Below are 13,242 nucleotides of genomic sequence, written 5' to 3' on the forward strand. Positions count from 1 at the left end.
TTGATGCTCTGTAGTTTGGCTTTGCTTGGAACTGAAAGAACATAAAAGCAATACAGACTCATCTTAGAAGTCTGAAATGGGGCAGGGGAGAGGGTTTAGTCTTTTTTTTCTTTTAACTGGAGCTATTTTGTATAGAAGCTTGCAGAATCAAAGGAGAGCAGCCCACAACCAAAAAGTGATTTACAAACAAAAGGCTGACCTTGTAATTCAGAAAAGGTTAATTCTCATCTAAGCTTTTTCATGCTTTTCCAAACTGAAATACTAGTAAAATCTATATGATTTCAGAAGACCTTTCTATTATTAGTGGAACTTTCTTTTACCTTTTTTTCTGGCAAGTGTTGATTATGATCGTGGGCCACTAGCTTCTATATTATCACCAAAGCTAAAAAAACTTTCAAGTGAAAGTAGCTGGTAACAACCAATATCTGTAAAGCACAGAATAAAGCCTGCAAAAAACCTATAATTTGCAAACCAGCTTCATTGTCCTTAAATTTAAAAAATAAGCCATCAGTTAAAATCCCCCTGATGATTACGCTATTAATTTTTTTATAATAATTAAAGAGTAACTTTATAAAGAGTTACTCCTTAATTTCCTTTTTTCTACCCTTGTGTGTAAAAATTAGTATTTTTAGTTCAAGGTGTAGGTTCATACTTGGCAATATGACAGCTGTTTCAGAGGCACTTCCTATGTCCCTAAACCCACCTTGCTTTAATAACATGATACCTGTTTAAGGAGGTAGGTAGTCCATAGTGTATTCTACGCTGAAGGGCAAACTGCATCAAGGTAGATGTATATTCTCCTTCACACAGTGTTAGAATGGGGAGAAGGACTTTTATTGTGAAATTGTGTCCCTTGTATTTTTCAGATTTCCTCATCATGAAGACAGCTTGCACTGGCTCAACTGCGTTTAGATAAATAACCTGACTCCATGCAGAGCCAGTCTGTCTTTGTGGGGCTTATGCAGCACAGAACCTTGTAGCTCTTTCTAGATAAATAACCAGCTGTACTCCAGTATAGTTAGGCAAAACAAATGGCGTGGGAAGTGAAGAGCTGTGAGGAAAGCAGGAGTTAGTTGTAAAGAGAGAATTAGTTTTGGGAGAGTCGTTGTTGGTTGATTTGATTACTTTAAAAAAAAAAATCCCAACAATTCAACAGTAAACTATCAAGATAAAAAAACTTCAGGACATCTGTTACTCAATGACTGTTATGTTCCTCAGTTAGTTGTGTGTACTCAAAGGTTGGGAACTCACTGGTAGCTTTATTGCGGCTACAAAGAGCAAAATAGCAGGTAAGCAAGCATATCTTGGCTCTTTTTAGAATTTAAGCTGTTAAAGGTACTTGTTGGGTAACCATCTGACCTACAGCTGAAAAAAATGTGCTTTTTTGGCGGGGAGTCCTTTGCCCTCCCTCAAACTGACACACACTTCCCCAAGAGGGAAAAAAACATGTCCCTTGCAGACTGTCCTATGTTGTTTGTCGTGGGAACGTGATGAGTCTGAGAACTTGGTGAAGGCATAGCACTGGCAGAAACGAACTGTTTGGATTGTTTTATGAAGAGCTAGCTTCCATCATGCTCTGATCCTGTCCAGCTCTTAGGTAATCATGTCAGATGCATATGTGAGAAGTCTCCAGTGAAAACTGAAGTAATTCAGAGGAAGTTTTTGGTAATTAAGCAATTAGCACCCCTGTCTGTGATGATACTGAACAGACTTTCTACTTCTTTTCAAAGAAGAGAGGCATTCTTGAAATACACATAACAAATACATTTTATCCTGCCAGTAGTTTTTTCACTTACTGAAAATACTTTTCAGTAAGAAATCTCTTTTTGTTCAATTTTGCAATTAATTCAGAAGTCACAGAGCCTGGCATTATAATAATTACAGTAGAAGTGACTGAAATAATGCATAATCACTACAGCTTTAGAGGCCTGTGCATAGCTCGCTAGCTGTCAATGGAGTGTAGACTCACATATTCAGAGCTGTAATGTGCTTAATTCCTTTGATTGCGTGTCTAGCTAATTTGGAAAAAAATAGGCCTTAAAAAGTTCAGCTCCATCTGTAGTAGCATCTGCGTCTTGGCCATTTTAACTAAACAGCTGACACTCAGAGGTCTGTGCTGTTGAAAGGCTTGATAGAGTTCTGACCTAGAACAAGTGACACACTTCCAGAAATTCTTCCTATGATTTGGAAGTTAACATGGGCAAGGGACCATTCCCAGAAGGCAATTGCATGCAGCCTTCCTTTTCTGTAGGCTACGTGACTTTCACTTGTATGGATGTGAACAGACCATCTCATTTGGCTTCCAGAGCAAAGAATAAGCCCTGATAACTGGAATAGATGCGGCCTCAGAGCCACTCTTTTTCAAGTTTTTTTGAACTCTGGGATGCTTGATATTCATGGATGTTTATCTAGATTGCGTTTTTTCAAAAGGCTTCTTTATTTGCAGAATACTCCAAACACATGAAACATATTTTCCTCCCAAGGTCCGTGATGAAGGTGCACAGCTTTAGTGTTAATTTGATCACACAAGAATGTGCTAACAGATTATGACCTGCTTTTGTAGATGCAATTGCGCTGGAAATACAAATCCACCCTTATGAAGGTGTATCTTGCCACTCCCTCTTAGTTTTACATGTGACATCTAGCATTATTGTTCCTGCTGGTCATCTGTGCATTTCTAAGTATGTTAGTGTTTTCTTGATGGCACAAAACTTCTGCTTACAGTTCACAAAAATACACCTTAGGAATTAGACATTCCTGTACGTATGAAAACATTGAATATTATTCCCAATAGGTTTTTCCCTAGCATGCTTGTGTAGTATATACAGGAGCTTCCATGAGACTGTTATGTGCTTTGTGGAAAAACAACTTCTGAACATAAGACTTGGGCTCTTTAGAGAACGTACTTCCAAATGGAAGTTGCATTCTTCATACTTGGTTTCAGATCCTTGTGAACATAAGGACTGGTATGCTGTCTCAGCTGGTGGGGATCCAGTTAGTCTGAATATCTTCTCTCTATATAAATCTAGCAATTAAGAGATATTCCAGGACAAGCTGAAATAAAACCCTACAGAAGGAGTTAAGAAAAAATCTATTCATAGAGATTTGCCAAGCAAGACGTTTCTAACTACTGAGATTATGCTTTGAAATGTGAGGATTTGTAACTTAATAAAGACCTTTCAAATTAAATGAAAATAAGTTACTGGGAAAAACAAAATCTAGTGATGTGTTCCTGAAGTCTTTGTAACTCTGTCATATGCTAGGAAAATGCCTTAACAGCAGTTTTTTAAATACACCATTTGTGGTATATCACATAATTAAATTAATTTCTCAAATCCATTAAAGGCAAGCTATCTATTCCAAATATTAATACACAGGCTATACTGCAGTTCTTTTTCTCTTTTAAGAAATTTGGAAGTATCCGAGCAGATTTAATTGAACAAATGAGATTCAAACAAAGGCTGAAAGTTATCCAAACCCTTGAAGATACTACAAAGCGCAATGTGGTAAGTACTGAAATAATGTTCTGTGCGAAGATTAAGGTTAGTCAGTTTCTGAAATAATTTAAATTAGTTTTTCAATGAGACATGGATTTCAAATCCGTAACTGTTGATTATGTTGTGTTTCAAAAGGTACGAACTATTGTGACAGAGACTTCTTTTACTATTGATGAACTGGAGGAACTGTATGCTCTTTTCAAGGTAAAACTAAGTGAAGATAAGGTCATGTGCCTGCAGGAAATGCAAACATTTTTTTTATGTGGGACTTTGCTTTTGTCTAAAGACCAAGTTGAGTCTATGATTTATTTACTGTCAGCTATCTTAATACAAAGTTTAATTAGCTGCTGTATTATTGAATATATTAAAAAAGCAAGCAAACAAACAAACAAAAAAACCAAAAAGAAAACCCAAACCCACCAGTTTTTAAAAGCTCAGGAAATAAGTAATTCACTAAATGATTTGTTCATGGAAAAAATGAAAAGTATTATAACAAAAAAGTGAAGAGAGAGGGGTTTGTGTTCAGTCTTTAGAAACTCATGTATGTGTGTCTCTACCTGACCCAACTTTTGGAATTTAGCACAGAAATGCTTCTATTCTGTTATCTTAGACAGTTAACACTTCCATATCACAATAGCTGACTTTTGCCGTTGTTAATGCAGTGATGTATTCTGCATTATTTGGACTTCAGTGTCACGAAGTGATGTGTCCTTGTAAGTTAATTGTATGGCAATACCATTAGGTACACAAATTTAAAGGTGAGCAGTTAAAATGCTTTAGCTTCACCTTCATGCACAGTTGCCTTAAAATAAGATACTTTTTCCCTCTGTATTATTTCAACAGAGATTTTTTTTGATATACCACAAAGAATTTCTTTCCTTTCAATTTCCCATCTATAATGTCAGGTCTTACAATTCCTGCAGTGCCTTCGTTCAGACTTCCGTGGAACCAGTGAGACCAAGTCGGACAGCCCACTCCAGTTGATCACACTGCAGTGCTAGGATCTCTTTCTCTAACCTTCTGAATCGTTTAGAATTAGATTCCACCGAAATCAGCTCCAGAACTTTCACTGACCAGTAAGACTGAAAGAGTAGGACTTTACACAGTGGTTTTGAGACTATACAGTTCAACAACAAATATTTCAAATAAACAGCTATTTTCATATGCTCTGAAAATAACGATTTCATGAATCCCCTTTCTGACTTGACTGTGTGGTGAGGCTGAAGGGGGTGACCAAGCACAGCAAGCCTGTGTGTGTATGTATGTATGTAAGTATGTATGTAAGCAGCTGCCTGCTGCTCTGTTCAAAACAGGTATTTCATGTTTCATCTGGCTGGGAGGCAGAAAAAGTTTTGCTTTTTCTTTTATGTAGAGGGGTGCATTTTTGTGTTGGTTAGAGGAGAAACCTCTCGCAGAAGTACAAGGGCTAGATAGACGGAAATACATCTGCTAGTCTTGTGTTGTTTTAAGAATGTGTGTTTATGAGTTGTTTGGATTTTTTGTATCATTGAGAGCAATGGTGATGACGATCTCACAGCATTTGCCTTCTGTTCAGGCAGAACATCTGACTAGCTGCTACTGGGGAGGAAACAGCAATGCTATTGACCGGCATGATCCCAGCCTGCCTTACCTGGAGCAGTACCGTATTGACTTTGAGCAGTTCAAGGGGATGTTCGCTCTCCTCTTTCCTTGGGCATGTGGAACTCATTCAGACGTGTTAGCTGCACGCTTGTTCAGGCTGCTTGATGAAAATGGAGACTTGCTCATCAACTTCCGTGAATTCGTCTCTGGGCTAAGTAAGGAGAATTCACAGCACTCTCAATCAGACCAAAACAGTTTGTTTCTAAAGGGGAGGGTTCTCAGATAAAGAGTCTGAGTTTGACATATCCCAATTTGCATAAGTCACCTTTGGTTTTGAGAGTTGCTCACGCTACGGTTCAGTTCATTTTATCATGTCTGTGACAGTGGTTCCCACTCGGATTTAGGCTGTTCTCAGTAGGTGCATCTACATTTGCCAGGGGTGTATCACAGAGAGAGAAGGACTACACGTGAACTACACATCCATTAGGGTCTGAGGATTTCCCCGACTGCTAACCTTCAACACAAAAATGACCTACAGCTTGTGTGCTTAATGGAGTGATTAATTCTAATCAAAGTATTTCCTTTAGGAAAGTCTTTTGCATGTTCTTCTGTATGTTCCTCTCAGTGACACTGCATTTTATTATCTGCTCCTTAAACTTTCCCTGAAAGCTGGGAACGTACACCTTTTGTCAGTGCTACCCGCTCTGGGAAGAGGAAGAGAGGCAGCATTTCCTCCCCTGGTTGTTCAGGAAGACTTGAGAAATTTATGTGCACATGTAAGGGGCAGGAGAGGGATAGGGTGAGGATGCTAGTTTTGTTTGCCCCTGCATAAAAGTGCTTCTCTTTAGAAGTCTGCTGACACCCCACATACATGTGTCCATGTGTGAGGGGAAGGTATTGTACCTCACAGTATATGCAGTGAGAGGTACTACATGTATTACTTCTGAAATCAATACCCAAGACTGCTGACTAAGAGAGAGTAGGATGGAAGTCACCTGAAAAGGAGAAAGTGGAGGTACAGGTCAGATAGGAATGCTGAGTGTTGCCGATGGAGATTACAGCCCATGTAAGTCTTGAAGAAGCAAGACTTCAAGACATGAAAGTCAGTGTTGCAACAAAGGGAAGAGGCAAATCCTAGGATTGACGTGAAGAAGCAAAGAGGAGGCGCGGGAGCTGGCCACTTTTGAATACAGCCATGTTTTGAATACAGCAGGAATTATTCCCTGTAAGTGACCAGTATCTCACCATTTTATTATGTGTTATTTCATGCAACCTAATGTTTCTGCCAGCTGTTTCTTCAAGGATTCCTCCAGATCCTTTTTGAGAGAGAAAAGGTTTGCCAGTCTGGCTTTCAGCAACTCTTTGTAACAATTATTTTCAAGCATTAGGGCACCAAATGCAGCCTTGCATGAAATCCTCTGTACAGCAATGGTAACACCTGCTCTCTCGCAGGTACAAAATAGCCATGTGGCAGTAAAACTGATTGCGCATCTTGCCTTCACACCACCTTAAAAAAACGGTGCTTCCTGTGATGCAGTTCTGCGTTGTATCTGAGGGACTGTTCGCCAGGTAACACTTAATGGCCTTTTGAGACATGACCCATGGATTAACTACTCTTGCTGTTTGCAGGATGCTGTTAATAACAATCAACCGGTTTGTGGTTGAGACAGCATTTTTTAGAGCTAATACTGAGTAATAAGAACAAGGAACAGCGTTAGCAGCTGTGAACAGAAATGAATGTTAAATGCACAAATGTGGCTATAAGCCAACATGACTGAACGATATCTTCATTGGACTAAACAATCAAAACTGCTCATTCTGCAAAGCCATATTTTTTCAGAGACTAAGCCCAGTGTGGCATAGCTTGAAAACAGGAGGTTTTTGTTGTGCTGAGGGTGATTGTTTGTGGGGTTTTTTAAATCAACCTCCTTTCTTGTTGGCACTTCCTTGTTTGAGAAGCACATGAATGCTAGCAAGGGCAACATGGATTTGCTTAAGCATATTTCATCATGCCTGGGACTTAGAAACATTCCACCGATACCAGCTGCTTCAGTCTGCCTCACCAACCCAATATTCCTTGGCTAGGAAAATCTCCTAAATGAGAAATATCTTCTGTTGAAGCAACAGGGGACTGTGTCGCCTCTTCCTTGTGGCTGTCGCAGGAGGCATGGTCAGAGGGTGGGCATTCTGGAGGTGACCTGTGAGCACCGTCCTCTCTCTTCTTACTGTGTCCAAACAGCAGTGTTGGGCTCTGGCCCTGGTTACTCAAGTCTGTCTTTCCTAAAGGAAGTGTCTGTTCAAGTACTTCCCAGGCATGGCCCATCTCAGGGGGTGCTTGATGGCGGCTGAAGCAGCCATGGCCCTTGAAGCATTTCCATTTTGCAACTCTGTCTTGCAATGGCCTTATTCCATGCGCCCCTAAGGATTTGTTCCCTCAAAGCCTCTCTTTGAAGCCACTGACACCTACTAGGAGCTCCACGGAGAGGAGGTAAAAAGGGGTGCTGTGTGTCCCAGCATGGGCTGATGGCCCTTTCCTTCTGTGTCAGCGTGAAATCCGTGGGACGTGAAAGCACCATAATTGTAATTGGGAATCTCCATTTCCTTTTTGTAGCCTCTGCAGCAAATAGCTCAAGAACCTCCTACTTCAGGTGCCTCTAGGGCCTCAGCTGAGCAAAGATGGAACAACCTGGCATATTTTGTACACTTACTCTGTGTCGTGTTGCTGCAAGTTCAAATAAAGGAGTGATCTTGACTAGTTTCCGCTAGGAGTTGTGCTGCTCAGAAAGGGCCGTCAGCCTTGGTTGTGAGCTGTTTGGGGTATGCACTCGTGAAGCAGCTTACCTGCGCCTCTATACCACGCTAGATTACAGCATGTCAGCTGTTGACTCAGGATCCTAGTAAGCTAGAGCCATTTCCACATGGACTCTTAAGTGGCCCCCTGCCTCCGATCATGTTTTTGCAATACTCCCTTCTCAGAGCATGCGGCGCTTCCACCTTCCCAATGACTGCTGGTGACTGCAGCGCTTGCCACAGCCTCATGCAGAAGTCAGCACCATGAAAACTCCATCTCTCAAGGAGTATCTGAGCGTGTGTGTATTTTATGGGGTTTTTTTCCTGAAAAAAGAGTTTTTCACCAAGCACAGATTGCAGGAGGATGTTCCGAAAGCAAAGTGTTAACCTCACCACTCCCCCAGTTCTTTCAGGCAGCTAAATGCTGTACAAACACTCCACACCCCTCTCCACTTACACTCAAGAGAGGGGCAACTGAAGCCAACGCTTCTATGTTGCTACCAAGTTTTATGTTAACAGAATAAAGTTCTAACCTGCTTAATTACTTTGTTAATGGCCTCAAAGAAGATGGGGGAAAACTGCACATATGACACTATGCCCAGAAAAGACTTGACACCTGCATGGTGTTGACAGAAGGGGAAGGGTCAGAAAGGGGGCTCAGTGACAGTTGTTCTGGTCATGCTGTGAGGAGGGGGGTGTTGGTCAAGCCCTGAGAGGGGCAAGAGCAGGTGGGCGTGAGGACACTGCTTGCGGCGTGAAGGTGACAGTGTTCACTGCTGCTGTTTCAGGTAGAAAGAATCAAAGGGTGTAGCTGCACTTTTTTCCAAGCACGGTTTCTTTTCTTACCACAAAGTAAATTTAAAAGTTCTGGATAAAAACTGGTGATGCATCATCTGAGACTCAGACGGCAAAAAGGCATGGTTTGCGGAGAACCGTTGAAGGTTTAAAGACTTGTGACTCCAGGGTGCCAGGAAGGAGTTCTGGTTGGGACTAAGCACCTCCCCAGTGCTGTTCACAGGCCCTCACCAGTATCATCTGCCTTGCTCTTCAGGGATGCAGGGGCGGTGCGGAAGGCCGCTGAATTCTCTGAGCTCTCCTATGAAATTAGCCCTGTACTGCAGTGTGCAGGTCGAAACGGTGGCCTGAGCAGAGGTATCCACCCATACAAACTCTCCATAACAGGGGCACGTCTACCAGAGGTCCATTCCTTTTCTGTTGTCTTTATGAATGTGGCCTTATTTTTTCATTTCTTAACACACCATCAATCCTCAGATTTTGGGTGGCCCACTGCAGCTAACTGTCAAGCAGTTCCTGCAAATTGCCAGTCGGCTGTTCTGCTCTTTTGTAAAGCTTCCTGGGCTCTCCAGGGGGAGACCCGGAGGGTTGTCTCTGAGAGTCCACATGACATCTGGTCTCGCATTGTTGTCTTTATTTGCATATGTTTTGAGGGAGGAAAAGGGTCTGACATTAGGAAGTACACGTAGATTCATCTCAGGCAAAAAGTGAAAAGTGGTAGCAGTTCAGCTTTTTCAGTTCTGTTCCCATCTGGGGACAGGGAGAGGAACAAGGCTACATGTGTCACCAGGTATCCCGTGTCCCGTATCCTTTGTTGGTGAATGCATCCCTAGCTGTTGCTGGAGGATGCGGAACTGCAGCCCATTGCGTGCCTTGGTTATTTCATGTTGCCTTTAGCAGTGGGGCAGTTCTTGTGGTACCTGGGTGCATAACCTAAGGCACAGTTTCACCAGAAGAGAGTGCATTAGCTGCACGGTGTAGTATACCACATAGGAACGTAAGGACATTTTGTGCTTAAAAAGAACAAAGTTGAAAGCAGAATGGCTAACGTAGAAGTACTCGGTTCTTTGGTCTAACTTCTGTATTTATTGTAGTCTTAAGCTTTACAGTAGACTGTGATTGTTAGTATTTGCCAAACCACATTTTGTGGTTTGCATCGCAGAGGTGAGTTGACACAGTAGCCTGTAAAGTAAAATGAATCTCTGTGTAACCTAATTAATGAAGGTTAATTCATTTGTTTATGAATTACACATCATAACAAGTAATATTTGTGAAGAAGTCTGATTATTTATTATTTCAGTACTTTAAAATTGACAGATATCTGTTTAATTAATTGGAAAGAGGGGCTACAATACAAATAGATTTTGTACAGCTAATTGTAGCGTAGACCAGAAAGGAATAAGGGTTGAGGTGGATAAATCACTAGAGAGTATTGCCTGAACATCAGTTTAGCCAGTGGCTAAGCTGTGATAAATGCTGTTTACTTCAGTTTCTCTCTTTTTTTTTGAGAAGTATCTTACTGTTCTAAGCCATGTGACGTTATTACGGGATCCTCAGATCAGAAAGTCTGAAGTCGGCACAAAAAGGTCGTCTTAACTTTCAGCTGGAGGCCCTTCTGACTGGTATTGTGATGACTGTAGATTATTTTTGAGCATTTTGAAAAAGACATTTAATGAAGGACCCAAGGGTGAAGTACGGAATTCAGGGTAAGGTGGTCTGCGTTCTCTTGCTGTTTCTGCTGCAGACCGTATGATCTTAGAAGTCAAGTGACTGCCTTATGATCTCAGGCTGTAAAGGGAGCACAGTGGTTCCCAGGGTGAATGTAGCAGCTTCTAAAATGAATTATTGTAGCAATAAATAGAATGGCATTGAATGCTGAGTATTAACATACTGTGTATGTATAATGCTGTTTAGGTGCCGCATGCCACGGAGATCTTACAGAGAAGCTGAAGCTACTGTATAAAATGCATGTTTTGCCTGGTAAGTAAATGATGTTAAAATAGCTGTCATCTTGTTGAGAACAGAAATTTGGAGCAGAGTTGTTTATGACTAGCTTTTCCAATTAAAAATTAATTTGTGGGAAGTATCGTAGCTGTTTATGCAGCAGTAAAATAAGAGACCTTCTACCAAACCAGACATGGGTTTGGAAAGTCTGAAAGCACCCGTGCAGTCCTCTATTGCTCTGACCACAAACGGGCCGTTCATATGTGTCGCTTGCTGGTTTAGCCGGGGTTGGTGACTCCCCCCGTGCGTAACAAATGCAGTGTTCCTCAGCATTTGGTGCCATGATGCACTTTATTTAATAGTAAAGTTAGCATGCCCTGGCTACTCGTTTCTGTTCCCAGGTTTTCTTCTTGGTTTCCCCTCTGGTCTGATAGAACTCTTTGCCAAGGAAAATCCAGATTATTTCCTAGATGTGTTTTCAAGGGAGCTGTACAAACTGTTGGACTTAGCCTTAGAAGGGCAGTTCAGAACCACCTCAAAACAGTTTTGCCCCTGAAGAAAATTATGTCCTGGAACTATATCCTCTCTGGCCTGTCGTATGTGTGCCATAAAGAACCTGTTGCTGTCCTCATTGAATGTGCAATTTAGGTATACTGGAGCTGTTTGAGTAGTTTAATTCTTGCGCACATTTACATCCTCTGGAAAAGATAATCCAGAAGTTTTGAGAGAACGTTCATCTTCATGTGCTTTGAACATATGTCTGTGATTGCTCCCAGCTGGCTTTGCTGGAGGTAGGCTTGAGTGATTCACTAATTTAACTGGAAAAAAATACAATTTTATTGAACTATGACAGAAGAGATCCATTTTTAAGAATGCCGCTTCTGGTATTTGGGGACTGGTAAGCTCATACCAAATCATGACAGACCGTTTTGAGCTAGGAAAGAGTTCACACCCTGCTTGGGACACGCTGAACTGCACAGGAGAAAGTAATGGCAGTAGAGGTGGGAAGATGGGCAAGTCAGCCTCTGAAAGCAAACAGCTACTTGTTGGTCAGAGTTTGCTGGATATCGAGAGGAGACCGTACAGGTCCAGTTCATCTCCTGTAAGCTGAAAAGAGATGATTCCTAACCCATCACATCCTCACACTTTTACTTCTAGAGACTGACATTCTAAATGAGTCAATGGAAATATATTCTAGTTTTTAATTAAAGGGGGGAATTTTTAATGAAAGAATTCTATTATATTGCTTAGATCCATCCCCTGAGCAAGAAGAGCCAGACTCTGCTTTTGAAGCTACTCAGTACTTTTTTGAAGACATCACACCAGAATGTACTCACGGTAGGCATCTTTTGTCTCAGGCATGAAAAGACGAAGTAAGGCATTTCAAACAACATGTCTTCTTAGGAAGCTACTCTTTTATTGGATTAAACTTTGTAAGTGAAGTACTCTCTGTAAAAAGAAGTACGCAGTTTGAATATGTTGATATCCATAGAGGTGCAGGCGTGTGTACACAAAGAACTCCCCTGGACTGTGCATTGCGGAAGTACTCACAGAGTAATGTCATCGGTCTGTTGCAGTAGAAGTAATTTTGTGATAAGTGCAGCATATATGCCTTGATGGAGAATGAGAGTAAATGTATTGGCTTTCAAGACATACTTCGATCAGGACTTAAAATATCCTAAAACACTGAAGCTAGAAGATACACCAAAATGTAGTTCAGCGGTTTAGAAGTCTTTTGTGCCCTAATGAGAACCTGGGTCTCATTGCTGTTGTCTTAAATGGCACTCTCTTTCTTGAAATATTTGATCGTAAGTTTCTCTTTGATGCAAGAAAAATATTGCCCATCCTTCAGATTACAGGGGGAAGGAAGGTTGTTTGAAAATACAAATGAGAATTAATAGGCTAGAGATGGCAATTTTAACAGACAAAAGAAAATGTGCTAATATAACCACCAAACACCTATCACACTAGATGCTGTTTGTGTTGTGGTTATGCAGGCTAATCATTGCACTACACAAACAAAACCTAAGGTGGTCCCTGTCTTAGTATTTATATTAGTAACCACATGGAATTTGTCAGCAGGTTTAAGAATAAGCAGAAATCATCATTTAGTCCTATCCTTTTTGCTCTGCGTTTTCTGCAGTGTAAACATTTTATTTTGCACTGTGCACCTGAAAAGTATGTATGTATCTAGAACCACACTGACCTCTCTCTCCCCCTGCCCTTCCACTTCCTAGTTGTTGGCCTAGACAGCAGGAACAAACAAGGAGTAGATGATGGGTTTGTTACAGTGAGTCTGAAAACAGACAAAGGTATGCATGGTGTCTCCATTTGAATTACACCTTTAATTTCTTGTAAAGATGCTCGTTTGAAAATGGGAAAAAAAAGTATTAATTTAAGGTTTCTTCATGGACTTTTCCTGCATCTCTGGGTAATTTGTTGGCGGTAGGCAAGAAGAGCTCACAAGAGAATCGAAATTATCTGCGAATGTGGAGCCAAGAGAACAAATCCAAAGCAAAAAACACGAAGGACTTGCCCAAACTGAATCAGGTACTTCTGCTGACACCTATTTTTCATTAACTTTATCTATACATATTTTTCTACATAATATTTGATACATTAACACTGAACAAAG

The 13,242-nt window shown here is 41.0% G+C and overlaps 1 protein-coding gene across 6 annotated transcripts in view; it reads left to right on the forward strand.

The window, feature by feature from the left end:
• TBC1D9 (TBC1 domain family member 9) overlaps nucleotides 1-13,242 on the forward strand; it is a 55,210-nt gene that overhangs the window by 38,777 nt on the left and 3,191 nt on the right. The window contains exons 14-20 of one of the 6 annotated variants that reach the window (XM_037397176.1): nucleotides 3,408-3,506; nucleotides 3,633-3,701; nucleotides 5,053-5,293; nucleotides 10,578-10,643; nucleotides 11,859-11,945; nucleotides 12,845-12,919; nucleotides 13,054-13,157. In XM_037397176.1, the coding sequence (XP_037253073.1) occupies nucleotides 3,408-3,506; nucleotides 3,633-3,701; nucleotides 5,053-5,293; nucleotides 10,578-10,643; nucleotides 11,859-11,945; nucleotides 12,845-12,919; nucleotides 13,054-13,157 (741 nt within the window). Of the gene's footprint in view, nucleotides 1-3,407; nucleotides 3,507-3,632; nucleotides 3,702-5,052; nucleotides 5,294-6,530; nucleotides 7,836-10,577; nucleotides 10,644-11,858; nucleotides 11,946-12,844; nucleotides 12,920-13,053; nucleotides 13,158-13,242 lie in introns of those variants that run through there. The other 5 variants (XM_037397185.1, XM_037397193.1, XM_037397204.1 and 2 more) reach the window with 5 other exon arrangements.

The sequence above is a fragment of the Falco rusticolus genome, chromosome 1, assembly GCF_015220075.1.
Source record: "Falco rusticolus isolate bFalRus1 chromosome 1, bFalRus1.pri, whole genome shotgun sequence".
In the NCBI taxonomy this organism is placed as follows: Eukaryota; Metazoa; Chordata; class Aves; order Falconiformes; family Falconidae; genus Falco; species Falco rusticolus.